The sequence below is a fragment of the Amblyraja radiata genome, chromosome 15 (assembly GCF_010909765.2).
Source record: "Amblyraja radiata isolate CabotCenter1 chromosome 15, sAmbRad1.1.pri, whole genome shotgun sequence".
Taxonomy (NCBI): domain Eukaryota; kingdom Metazoa; phylum Chordata; class Chondrichthyes; order Rajiformes; family Rajidae; genus Amblyraja; species Amblyraja radiata.
Window position 1 is genome coordinate 14,651,377 of NC_045970.1, and position 12,821 is coordinate 14,664,197.

General features: G+C 52.3%; 1 protein-coding gene across 2 annotated transcripts in view; it reads right to left on the minus strand.

Annotated features, from left to right (window-relative positions):
* ppp2r2d (protein phosphatase 2 regulatory subunit Bdelta) overlaps positions 1-12,486 on the minus strand; it is a 62,271-nt gene extending 49,785 nt beyond the window's left edge. Inside the window, exons 1-2 of one of the 2 annotated variants that reach the window (XM_033033659.1) lie at positions 12,261-12,486; positions 10,314-10,397 (exon numbers count right to left, since the gene is read on the minus strand). In XM_033033659.1, coding sequence (XP_032889550.1) covers positions 10,314-10,397; positions 12,261-12,267 — 91 coding nt within the window. In that variant the 5' untranslated portion in view covers positions 12,268-12,486. The remainder of the gene's footprint in view (positions 1-10,313; positions 10,398-12,260) is intronic. The other variant, XM_033033661.1, reaches the window with a different exon arrangement.
* Positions 12,487-12,821: the final 335 nt, after the last annotated feature.

Here is a 12,821-nt window from a genome sequence, read left to right on the forward strand (position 1 = left end):
TATTCCACTTTCCTCACCCACTCCCTACACATTAGGGGCAATTTTGCAGAGACAAGTTAACCTACAAATTCAATGAGTCTTTGGGATGTGGGATGAAACCCACACGCTTGCAGGGAGAATGTGCAAATTCAATACAGACAATGCCCGAGGACATGATCGAGCACAGATCTCGGGTGTGTGAGACTGCAAGTCAAACAGATGTGCCACTATATTTTGTTTTCCAACAGACAAAAAATTATGCGTTGATAACTTGGTTACTAAAAAAAATAAAGTATCAATTTTCAGTCTTAAATCTCTAAGTCACGCCGAGGCAGTGACCATGTACAGGGCGGCCGATGATGTGCTGGCCGTGGCAGTGCGCATGTGCAGAGGGGAGTATGTGCTAGCCGTGGAAGTGCGCATGTGCAAGGCGGCCGGTCATGCTGGCGGATAAGGAGCGGCCGGAGAGCAGAGACCCGGCGGCCCGGACACGGAGAGTGACAGAGAGAGAGATAGAGAGGGGGGCCTGCTCAGAGTTGAACGGTAGGTGTCCCGTCAAAATGACACCGCTTTTAGGTTGCCCGGCGGGACTTTAGGTGGCCATTGGCAACCGGGCAACCATTAATTTCAAGCCCTGTTCATACGCATAGTTCTAATGCTTACCTTGATCCAACTCCGAGAAAAGAACGACTATTTTGTAACACTTATCCAAGATTGCTATTTCATTTATGAAACAATGTGGGCTCATAATTCAAATTATTTTACACCATAACTACGTTAAATATTTTCCACTATCACCATTCTTGTGGTCCTTCCTTTCATAATACAGGTTTCAAAACAAAAAAAGAGTAAATTTCTATTCCGGAATATGTTTCTATCTTCTAGATTCTGTTTCCTGACCTACAAATGATTACTTTAAAACCACATCTCTACTTTGTTTTTGGAACATAAATTAACGCATCACTTTGCATCTTTTTTTCTAGTTAATGATAATAATCATTTCTTCTTAGTAATCCATTGAGGCAATGTTTGGCTCAGATTACATGGATAGGGATATATAGAGGGAATTATTTACTCCATTTAGATGAAGTAACATATGGCTGCTTTCAATAAAAAGCATATTGAAACTTGTTCACTATTTTGGATCACTTGCACAACATTATTTTTAAGTAGTTCATGCTCTATGTCCTTGTAATATGTGAGATAATAGGTTTTCAACATCTCACTGAAGTGAAACACTAACTTTAATTTTTAATTTGGGAGCTCCCTTAATCTAACTGGTACATTATTATATTTACTATTTAACATATAAGACAAAACATGCGCTTGTTGCTTGTAATGTAAAAATTGAAGCTCTTCTACGATGCTCTTGTTGGCAGACAGTCGGAAGTGGTCAAATCGGAGATAGTCTGCAAGATGTTCATCAGTCAATGAAAGTAAGCATGCACGAACAGCAGGCAGTGAAGAAAGTGAATGGCATGTTGGCCTTCATAACAAGAGGAGTTGAGTATAGGAGCAAAGAGGTCCTTCTGCAGTTGTATAGGGCCCTAGTGAGACCACACCTGGAGTATTGTGTGCAGTTTTGGTCCCCCTAACTGGAGGAAGGACATGCTTGCTATTGAGGGAGTACAGCAGGTTCACAAGGTTAATTCCCAGGATGGCGGGACTGTCATATGCTGAGATAATGGAGCGGCTGGGCTTGTATACTCTGGAATTTAGAAGGATGAGAGGGATTTTTTTTGAAACATATAAATTATTAAGGGTTTGGACACGCTAGAGGCAGGAAACGTGTTCCCGATGTTGGGGGAGTCCAGAACCAGGGGCCACAGTTTAAGAATAAGGGGTAAGCCATTTAGGACGGAGATGAGAAAACACTTTTTCACGCAGAGAGTTGTGAGTCTGTAGAATTCTCTGCCTCAGAGGGCAGTGGAGGCCAGTTCTCTGGCTGCTTTCAAGAGAGAGCTTGATAGAGTCAGGGGATATGGGGAGAAGGCAGGAATGGGGTACTGATTGTGGATGATCAGCCATGATTACATTGAATGACGGTGCTGGCTCAAAGGGCCAAATGGCCTACTCCTGCACCTATTGTCTATGATGGTCGGGTGCTCATCTGTGGGATCATGGTCCAGGGGTGGTGTCCTAGAGCTGGCGCGTGGCTTCCGCGCGGTAGAAGTCAGCTTGCCATGGGACCTCCCTTGTCAGCAGGGTTTCTGTCTGACCCCCCTCCCCCCCAACCTGCAACCTTATCGTTCCCCACCCCCGGATAGCCCAGCTTTACCGTCTTCCCAAAATTCATAACTGCCCTGGCAGAACCAAATGTTTCTGCCTGCTCCTACCCCACTAAAATCATTACCATGCACCTCGACTCCATCCTATCCCCCCCGGTCCAATCCCTCCCAACCTATGTCCAAGATACCTCACAAGCACTTTGTCGCTTTAACGACTTCCGTTTTCCAGACCCATGTTCCCTTATCTTTACTAAGGATGTTCAGTCATTCTACACCTCCATCCCCCACCAGCAAGGCCTTTAATTCCTTGTTTTTTCCTCGACTGCAGATTCTTCAATTTGATGCAATTTCCATCCTGCACACAAATTCCCTTGGACCATCTCTGACACCTCCCTCCACTTTCTTGATCTCACCATCACAGGAGATTGACTAACGACTGAGCCCACTGACTCCCAGAACTATTTAGACTACTTCCCATCCTGCCTCCTGATAAGACTCCAGACATTAGTGTACACAGGAGTGGTGGACATTGCCCAATCCATCATGGGCACTGGCTTCCACACCTTAAACAGATCTACTGGAAGCGCTGCCTGAACAAGCCAGCAAATATGATTAAAGTCCCACGCCATCCTGACCACCTTCTCTTCTTCCTGCTATCATTGGGAAGAAGGTACAGGAGTCCGAGATCTACTGCCTCCAGCTTCAAGAACAGTTTCCTCACATCAACCATTATACACACCATTGAGGATAAATGGGGATACTGTGGATAGGGTGAGCTGTTTTAAATATCTGGGAGTCCACATCTCTGAGGATCTGACATGAACATCACACGCCTCAGCACTCGTGAGTAAGGCAAGGCAGCGCCTTTCCAACCTCAGGCAATTGAGGAAATTCAGAGTGTTTCCGAGGATCCTCCAGTGCTTCTACTCAGCGACTGCGGAAAGCATCTTGTCCGGAAATATTACCATCTGGTTTGGGAATTGCTCTGCCCAGGACAAGAAGGCTCTGCAGAGAGTAGTGCGTTCGGCCGAACGCACTATGGGAACTTCACTCGCCCCCCTGCAGGAACTATACATCAGGAGGTGCAACTCCAGAGCCAATAAAATCATGGGAGACCCCTTCCACCCCTGCAACGGACTGTTCCTGCTGCTACGGTCAGGCAAACGCCTCCGTTGCCATGCTGTGAGAACGGAGAGGTTGAGAAGGAGTTTCTTCCCAGAGGCCATTAGGACTGTAAACTCCTATCTCACCAGGGACTAACTTTTACTGTACCACTCTACTGTTTTGTTTTTTTAAAGTGCTGTTTTTTTCCCTTTTTCCTTCCGCCCACAATATTTTATACGTAAAATAATATGTGATTCTGTTCCATTCTGTTTGTAGTTTGTTTGGTTGTTTGTTTGTTTGTCTTTTTGCACAAAATCCGCGAGCATTACCACTTTTCATTTCACTGCACATCTCGTATGATGCAAGTAAATCAAGATGGCGTCGCGTGCACAACGCGAGGCTCTGCATCTCCATAGTTTTTGTAAGTTAGTTTACTTTTTGTTAATAATTACCTTAGTTTTTGCTCGGAGCACTCGAGCGAAGACTCTGTACGGCCGTCAGGAGCTACTGGAGCCCGGTCGTCTCTGCACAACGAGCCCCAGAAGCGACTTCCAACTGCCGCCGGAGATCGCCAGGACAATGCAGTCTAGCGGGCCAGCTCCCCCGACAGGAAGTGCCCTGAGGTGGCGCAGGGACCGTAAACAAAGACGTGGGAAGCGGGGAGGCTATCGAGCTAGGCTAAAATTAAATCCTCACCAGCCAGCTCTGCCAAGCATTTTCCTCGCAAATGTTCGGTCCCTGGTGAGTAAAATCGACGAACTACAGCTGCGGATCACCACACACAGACGGATCGCCGACTGCAACGCCATGGTCTTTACCGAAACATGGCTCAACGATAACATCCCGGACAACGCCATCGAGCTGGATGGGCGCACTGTCTTCAGGGCCGACAGAACAGCGGAGGACTCCGGTAAGACCAAGGGCGGCGGACTGTGCATTTATGTGAACAACTCGTGGTGTACGAACGTTGTTTGGATTGGTAGTCACTGCTCTGCTGACCTGGAATACCTGATGATAAAGTGCAGGCCCTTCTATCTGCCCAGGGAATTTACATCGATTGTTATCACTGCAGTCTATGTCCCCCCTGGACACTAATGCCAGGCTAGCAATGGAAGAGCTGCAAGCTGCTATCAGCAAACAACTAACTGCACACCCAGAAGGGCTTTTATTGTTGCGGGTGATTTAACCAGTCCAACCTTAAAACTGTACTCCCCAGGTTCCATCAGCATGTTTCCTGCCCAACCAGAGGAGACAATATTCTGGACTTAGTATATACTAATATCACTGAAGCCTACAAAGTCCTCCCCCTCCCGGGTCAGTCTGACCACCTCTCTCTGTTCCTGCTCCCCAAATACACACCTCTGATCAGACGTGTGAAACCAACCATGAGGACAGTGAAGGTTTGGCCTGAGGGGGCTGTCTCTGTGTTACAGGAACAGTTTCAGCAAACAGACTGGAGTCTGTTCGTCACCCAGGCCACCTTTAACTCCCAAGTGGACATTAACTCATACACCTCAACCGTTTTGGACTATATAAAATTCTGCACTGACAACGTCACTACCCACAAACAGATAAAGACCTTCCCTAACCAGAAGCCGTGGATGAGCAGGGAGGTCAGACTCCTGCTGAAGGCTCGCGATGCTGCTTTTAAATCTGGCGACGCTGAGGGATACAGCTCATCCAGGGCCAATCTGAAAAAGGGAATTAGGAACGCTAAACTCAATCACAAACGGCAGATCGAGGAGCATTTCCAAAACAACTCCGACCCCAGGCGCATGTGGCAAGGAATCAAATCCATTGCCGATTACCATAAAGTTAACACTCCCCCCCCCCAGACAACGCCTCCCTTCCTGACGAGCTAAACCACTTCTATGCTCGTTTTGACCGGGACAACAAAACTCCAGCCATCAAAGCTGCCCCACCCCCGAACGAACAACCTCTCAGTCTCTCCACCTCTGCTGTACAAGGTGCACTGAGCAAGGTGAATGAGCACAAAGCTGCCGGCCCCGATGGCATCCCTGGGCGTGTGCTCAGGGCATGTGCTGGACAACTGTCCCCGGTCCTCACTGACATTTTCAATCTGTCACTGGCCCAGGGTGTCGTCCCCACTTGCCTCAAGACCTCAACCATTGTGCAAGTGCCCAATCAGCTTCAGGGAGTCTCAACGACTTCCGCCCAGTGGCACTCACCCCTGCCATCGCAAAGTGCTTTGAGCGGCTGATCTTGTCTCACCTCAAAGCCAGCCTCCCCCCCACACTGGACCCCCATCAGTTTGCCTACCGGACCAACAGGTCTACAGAGGACGCCATATCGGCGGCCCTACACTCAGCCCTGACCCACCTGGACAGCAATAACACCTACATCAGGTTGCTGTTCATTGATTTCAGCTCCGCCTTTAACACTGTCATCCCCGCTAGCTTGATCACCAAACTCAGCGGACTTGGCATCTCCACCTCCCTCTGCAACTGGACACTGGATTTCCTCACCAACAGACCACAGTCTGTTAGGGTCAACAACCTCACCTCCTCCACTATAACACTGAACACCGGCGTGCCACAGGGCTGTGTGCTCAGCCCTCTCCTCTACTCCCTCTTCACCCATGACTGCATCCCTAAGTATGGCTCCAACGCCATCATTAAATTTGCCGACGACACCACGGTGGTAGGACTGATCAGTGACAACGATCAGTCAGACTACAGGGAAGAGGTCCAGCACCTGGCAGCCTGGTGTGCCAACAATAACCTCGTCCTCAACTCCAAGAAGACGAAGGAAATTATTGTTGACTTCAGGAAGAACAGAGGGGGCCAGACATACCCCCATCCATATAAACGGGGCTGAGGTGGAGCGCGTCTCCAACTACAAATTCCTCAGGGTACACATCTCGGAGGATCTGTCCTGGTCCCTCAATACCACCAAACTGATCAAAAAGGCGCAGCAGTGCCTTTACTTCCTGAGGAGGCTCAAGAAAGCTCACCTGTCCCCCCAGATCCTGACCAACTTTTACCGCTGTACCATCGAAAGCATCCTGACCACCTGCTTCACGGTATGGTATACAGCAGTTGCACCACAGCAGATAGGAAGGCACTACAACGGGTGACGAAAACCGCTCAGCACATCATCGGTGCCCTGCTCCCTGCCATGGATGCCCTCCACCGAAAACGGTATCTGAGACGGGCCAGGAAGATCATCAAGGACCCCTCTCACCCTAACCATGGACTGTTTGCCCTCCTCCCATCAGGGAGGCGGTACAGGAGCCTCAGGTCTCGAACTAGCAGGATGAGGAACAGCTTTTTCAACAACACACTTACATTGCTGAACTCGGAGTCCCGTCGCTAGATATCTCCATCCACATTGTTAACCAGTACTCTTCTTACTCTAATGTATGCTTGTTCTGTATTTTTTTAAATTCCTATCTTGCACTATGACCAGACGCTAAATTGCATTTCGTTGTACCTATACTTGTATCTGTGCAATGACAATAAAGTTGAATTGAATTGAATTGTATGTGACGATTAAACTTGACTTGACTTGAGGTTCTTGAATCACCCTGGACTCCATGAGCACAACCTCAGCACCAAACAACTGTGGACTCTGCTCTTCCATGGTTGCTCTATGTTTTAGTTTTGTTTGACCATGGTCTAATTTACTAACAATTACAAGTAATTTATTGCTTTTTATTTTTGTTATTGCTGTGTCTAATGTGTCGGCAAAGCTGCCATAAGTAAGAATTTCATTGTTCCAGAGCATATTACAAATAAACACTTGATACCTTGCAGAAAAAGTAGGCTAACTGACAACAGGGACTGTGGCAAATATTTGTTTGCTGGACTGGAAGTGGATGAATAATGGTATTCTTTAGGGTCTGGTGTTTAAGCCCATTCTTAGTCACGTGTGCGACCAAAATTATGAAAAATTGTGGAATACATCTCTTCTAATTCTACAAGCATTACAGGTATATTGTTTTGAACTGCATATATGATTCATATTTTTGTCATAGTTTATCAAGTGAAATTTTTATGTTATGCTGACAATATTCATTTTGGGTCAGAGGTCAAATATGACTGGTCACATGTGTGACCTCCCAATGAAACATTCTTTTCATAACTCAGTTTTATCTTACAAACTGAATTTTAAAAAGCTAGAATGCTTTTTAGCAGACATGCATTATAGTTCTGTAGGTAGGAAAGTAGCAATGAATAAGATTAATATCTTACAAGAATTGTTTAATGTATTGCTTTATGTGATGCCATCTGGTCACGTGTGTGATATTTTTGTTCACTTTCCAAAGAATGGCCCTTAAGGCTACTGCTTTTTAGGTGCGTGGGTGCTAAATTTGCAGAAAACACTGAACTGCAAAGATGATAGTTGCAGATGGATATAAATAGGCTGCTGGAATGGTAAATGAGATGACTACAGTTGCTAGGGTAGATTGAAGATTTTAACAGAAGGCTGACAGAATGTGTAAAGTATATAAAACAATGCGTAATCTGAGCAAAATGGATAATGGAAGGGTGTTTCCTCTGGTGGAGAGCTCAAAGGCTATAAATAGATCCAAATAAAGGGACGAAAATAAAGAGCGACAGAAGAAGAAACTTATGTGTATGTGTGGTTGCAATCTGAAATGCACTACCTGCAGATGTGGGGTAGGAGGATTGCATCATGGTTTTCACGAAGAAACTGGGTAAATATACAGTGGAGAAGGAGAAACTGATAGGGAGAATGGAGTCACAAGGAACTTCTCTCAATGCTTCCCACACCTCCCCCACCCCCGTGCTTCCTGTTGAAGTTTCTATAAGAGACCGGAGCCTAAACGTCGCTTGGCCATTCCCTCCAACAGATGCAGCCTGGCCGGCTTAATTATATTCACTGGAATTTAGATAGGTGAGAGGGGAACATATAAATATATAAAATTCTTAAGGGATTGGACAGGCTAGATGCAGGAAAAATGTTCCCTGGGGGAGTACAGAACCAGGGTCACTGTTTAAGAATAAGGGGCCATTTAGGACTGAGATGAGGGAAAACCTTTTCACCCAGAGAGTTGTGAATCTGTAGAATTCTCTGGCACAGAAGGTAGTGGAGGCCAAATCACTGGATGTATTCAAGGGAGAGTTACATTTAGCTCTTGGGGCTAACGGAATCAAGGGATGTGGGGAGAAAACAGGAAAGGGGTGCAGATTTTAGATGATCAGCCATGATCCTATTGAATGGTCGAAGGGCCGAATGGCCTACTCCTGCACCTATTTTCTGTTTCTATTACTCCAGTGCTTTCCTCAAGATTCCAGTATGAGTTCCTTGTGATGGACACAAAAATGCTGGAGTAACTGGAGGTAGCATCTCTGGACAGAAGGAATGGGTGACTGTTCGGGTCGAGACCCGGGTCAGACTGGTTAGGGATTAGGGAAACGAGAGATATAGACAATGATGTGGAGAGATAAAAAACAATGAATAAAAGATATGCGAAAAACGTATCGATGATAAAGGAAACAGGCCATTTTTTGCTGTTTGTAGGGTGAAAACAAGAATCTAGTGCAACTTGGGTGGGGGAGGGTTAGAGAGAGAGGGAATGCTGGAGCTACCTGAAGTGGGAGAAATCAATATTTATACCACTGGGCTGTAAGCTGCCAAAACAAAATATGAGTTGCTGTTCCTCCAATTTGCATTTAGCCTCACTCTGACAATAGAGGAGACCTAGGACAGAAAGGTCTGTGTAGGAATGGGAAGGAGAATTGAAGTGTCCGACAGCCGGGAGATCAGGTAGGTTCAGGCAGGCTGAGGGAAGGTGTTCCGCGAAACGATCGCCCTTTCTTGGTTCTGGACTGCTGGTTCTGGACTCTCCCAACATCGGGAACATTTTTCCTGCATCTAGCCTATCCAATCCCTTAAGAATTTTATATGTTTCTATAAGATCCCCTCTCATCCATCTATATTCCAGTGAATATAATTGAGTGGGTCAGGCTGCATCTGTTGGAGGGAATGGTCAAATGACGTTTCGGCTCCGGTCTCTTGGTGAGACTTCAACAGGAAGCACTGGGGATGTGGGAAGCATTGAGAGAGGTTCTCCCAGAACTCCGATGGGAGTTCTGGGAGAACTTGTTCAATGTGGCTGCAGATTGACACAAAATGCTGGAGTAACTCGGTGGGACCGGTAGCATCTCTGGAGAAAAGGAATAGGGGATGTTTTTTGTCGAGACCCTTGACAAGACTCTCAATCCGAAACGTCACCCATTCCTTCTCTCCAAAGTTACTCCAGCATTTTGTGTCTTGGGTGTAAACCAGCATCTGTAGTTCCATCCTACACATTGTTCAGAGTAGCCATGCTTGAAGATAGACACAAAATGCTGGAGTAACAACGGGTCAGGCAGCATCACTGGAGAGAAGGAATGGTGTCGTTTCGGGCCGAGACCCCGATGGAGTAATGCTTTGGTAAGGGGCCGAAATGGAGGTGATCGGTCGAATAGCCTTGGTTATACTCCCATAGCTATCTAGACTACACTTCTTCAGACCCTGCTTCCTGTAAAGACTATCCCCTACGCCCAATTCCTCTGTCTACGCCGCAACTGCGCCCAGGGTGAGGTTTTCCATACCAGGTCATCGGTCACCAGTCACCATTCACATCACCCATACCAACGGCAACTTTTTTTATTCAGTCCTGAAAACAGACACAAAAAGCTGGAGTAACTCAGCGGGACAGGCAGCGTTCTGGAGAGGAATAGGTGGTGGGAGTTTCAGACTGAAGAAAGGACTCAACCCGAAACGTCACCTATTCCTTCTCTCCAGAGATGCTGCCCGTCCCGCTGAGTTACGCCAGGATTTTGTGTCCATCTTCGGTGTAAACCAACAACTGCAGTTCATTCCTGCACTTATATATTAACAGACCGCCAAAGGGCAGCAGCAGGACCGGGTGCCAGTAGGTGACTCGCCCGTCACGTCCCTGGCTGTGGCCCGGCCTCAAGCGGCCGCACAAGCACCACCCCGACCCTTTGAGAACCGAATGGCACTCACCTTCTGCCACCTCCTCGTCCACGGCACCTTTCACCTGGGAGAAACACCACTGCAAGTCGAGGTTGCTGCCAGCGCCGAGCCCTGCTGAGCAAACACTCACTGTGAGCTAATGCAGGTAGGTGAGGGGAGTGGGAGGGGCGACAGGGGATGGTGGGGCAGCGGATGGGTGGGGAAGGGAGGGGATGGAGGGGGATGGAAGACAGATGAGGGGGAAGGTGAGAGGAGGAGGAGAGGTGAGGGGGGGGGGGTAGAGTGGAGGTGATGGGCAGGGGAGAGAGATATGAGGGAGGGGAAAGTGTGGGAGGTGAGGGTGGGAGAGGTGAGTGAGAAGGTGGACGGGTGAAGAGGTGGGTGTGAGGGGGGAAAGGGGTGGGTGGGGAGTGAGCGGGGAGAGGGGCGGTTGGGGAGTGAGCGGGGAGAGGGGCGGGTGGGGAGTATGCGGGGAGAGGGGTGGGTGGGCGTGAGGGGGAGAGGGGCGGGTGGAGTGTGAAGGGGGGGGGAAGAGGGGAGGGTGGGCGTGAGGGGGGAGCAGGGTCGGTGTGGGGGGCGGGGAGAGGGGACGGGTGGCAACTAGGGGCAGAGGGGCGGGGGGGGGGGAGAGGGGGGGTGGGAGTGAGGGGGAGAGGGGAGGGTGGGCATGACGGCAGACGAGAGGGAGTGTGTTGGGGGGGGGAGAGGGAGGGTGGGGGGAGAGGGGGAGAAGAGGGGAGGGGGAAGAGGGGAGGGGGGGGGGGGGGGAGGGGAGGGGGGAGGGGGCGGGGGTGGGGGGAGGGGAGGGGGGGGGGGGAGGGGGGGGGGGGAGGGGGGGTGGGGAGGGAGGGGGAAGAGGGGCGGGAGAGGGGGGGGAGGGCGTGAGAGGGAGGGGGGCGGGAGGGGCGGGGAAGAGAGGGCGAGGGGAGAGGGTGTCCGAGGGGGGGGGGAGAGAGGGGGGGGGGAGAGGGGGGGGAGGGGGGGGGGGGGGAGAGGGGGGAGGGGGGGAGGGGAGGGGGAGAGGGGGTGAGGGGGGAGAGGGGGGGGAGGGGGGAGGGAGTGGGGAGGGGGGAGGGGGAAGGAGGGAGGAGGGGGGGGAGAGGAAGGGGGAGGGGGGGGCGGAGGAGGGGGGAAGAGGGGGAGGCAGGGGGGAGGATGGGGGGGGGAAGGGCGGGAGAGGGGAGGGGGGGGCGGGGGGTGGGGGAGGGGGGAGGGGGAGGGGGGGGCAGAGGGGGGGTGGGGGAGGGAGGGGGAAGAGGGGGGGTGGGGGAGTGAGGGGGGTGAGAGGGGGGGGGGGGGGGGTGGGGGGGGGGGTGGGAGGGAGAGGGGGGGGGGGGCGGGGAGAGGGGGGGGGGGGGTGGAGAGGGGAGGGGGGGGGGGGGGGGTGGGGGGGGGGGAGGGAGGGGTGAGAGGGGGGGGGGGGGAGGGGGGAGAGGGGGGGGGGGGAGGGGGGAGAGGGGGGGGGGGGGGGGGGGGGAGAGGGGGGGGGGAGGGGGTGAGAGGTGGGGGGGAGGGGGAGGGTGAGAGGGGGGGGGGGGGGGGAGAGGGGGGGGGGGTGAGAGGTGGGGGGGGGGGGGGGGGGGGTGGGGGGGGGGGAGAGGTGGGGGGGGGGGGGGAGAGAGGGGAGGGGGGGGGGGATGGGGGGGGAGGGTGGGGTGGGGGGGGGGGTGGAGGGGTGGGGGGGGGGGTGGGGGGTGGTGAGTGGAGGTGAGAGGTGGGTGGAGGTGAGAGATGTGGGGGTGCGGGGTGAGAGGTGGGTGGGGTGGTGAGAGGTGGGGGTGAGAGGTGGGTGGGGGTGGGGGGGTGAGAGGTGGGTGGGGGTGGGGGGTGAGAGGTGGGTGGGGGTGGGGGTGAGAGGTGGGTGGGGGTGGGGGTGAGAGGTGGGTGGGGGTGGGGGTGAGAGGTGGTGGTGAGAGGTGGGGGAGGGGGTCGGGAAGGCTGGGCCGTAGCCCACGCCTGCAACCCTCCCGCTCTTACCAGCCATGGCCTTCAGTTGCTCCCGCCTGCTGGGCGGGCGAGGGGGAGAGCGAGCGCTTGCCGGCGACTTCCCGCGGCGGCAGGTGGTAGCGGCGGCGACGGCGGCGAGGAAGGTGAGGGTGAGAGGGGGACCATGGAGCAGCGCCGGCGGGGCGTCAGCGACCTGGCAACATGGCGGCCGCCGCCCGACCGACCAACCGACCGACCACAGGGCCCCGTGACGTCGCAAGGCGCGCGCGTGGCCGCCGTCATCCTTAAAGGGGCAGCGTCCCTCCGTCCGAGCGCGCCCCCGCGTGGGTGTGTGTGTGGGGTGTGACTGAGCGCGCGCCCCCGGCCCCGCGTGGGGGCGTGACTGAGCGAGCGCGCGCGTGCGTGTGACGCAGCGGTGGAGTTGCTGCCTCGCAGCGCCAGAGAAGCCCAGTAATTAGCAAAGATTATAGAGCGGATCTTTGGTAATTAGATCCCGGCGACATGTCCTCAGGCTACGGCTCGGTGCATCCTGGAGGACAGCATGTGGCTGCCGGAAATAAGTACCAAAGATCTTAGAGCTCAAGCACTGGG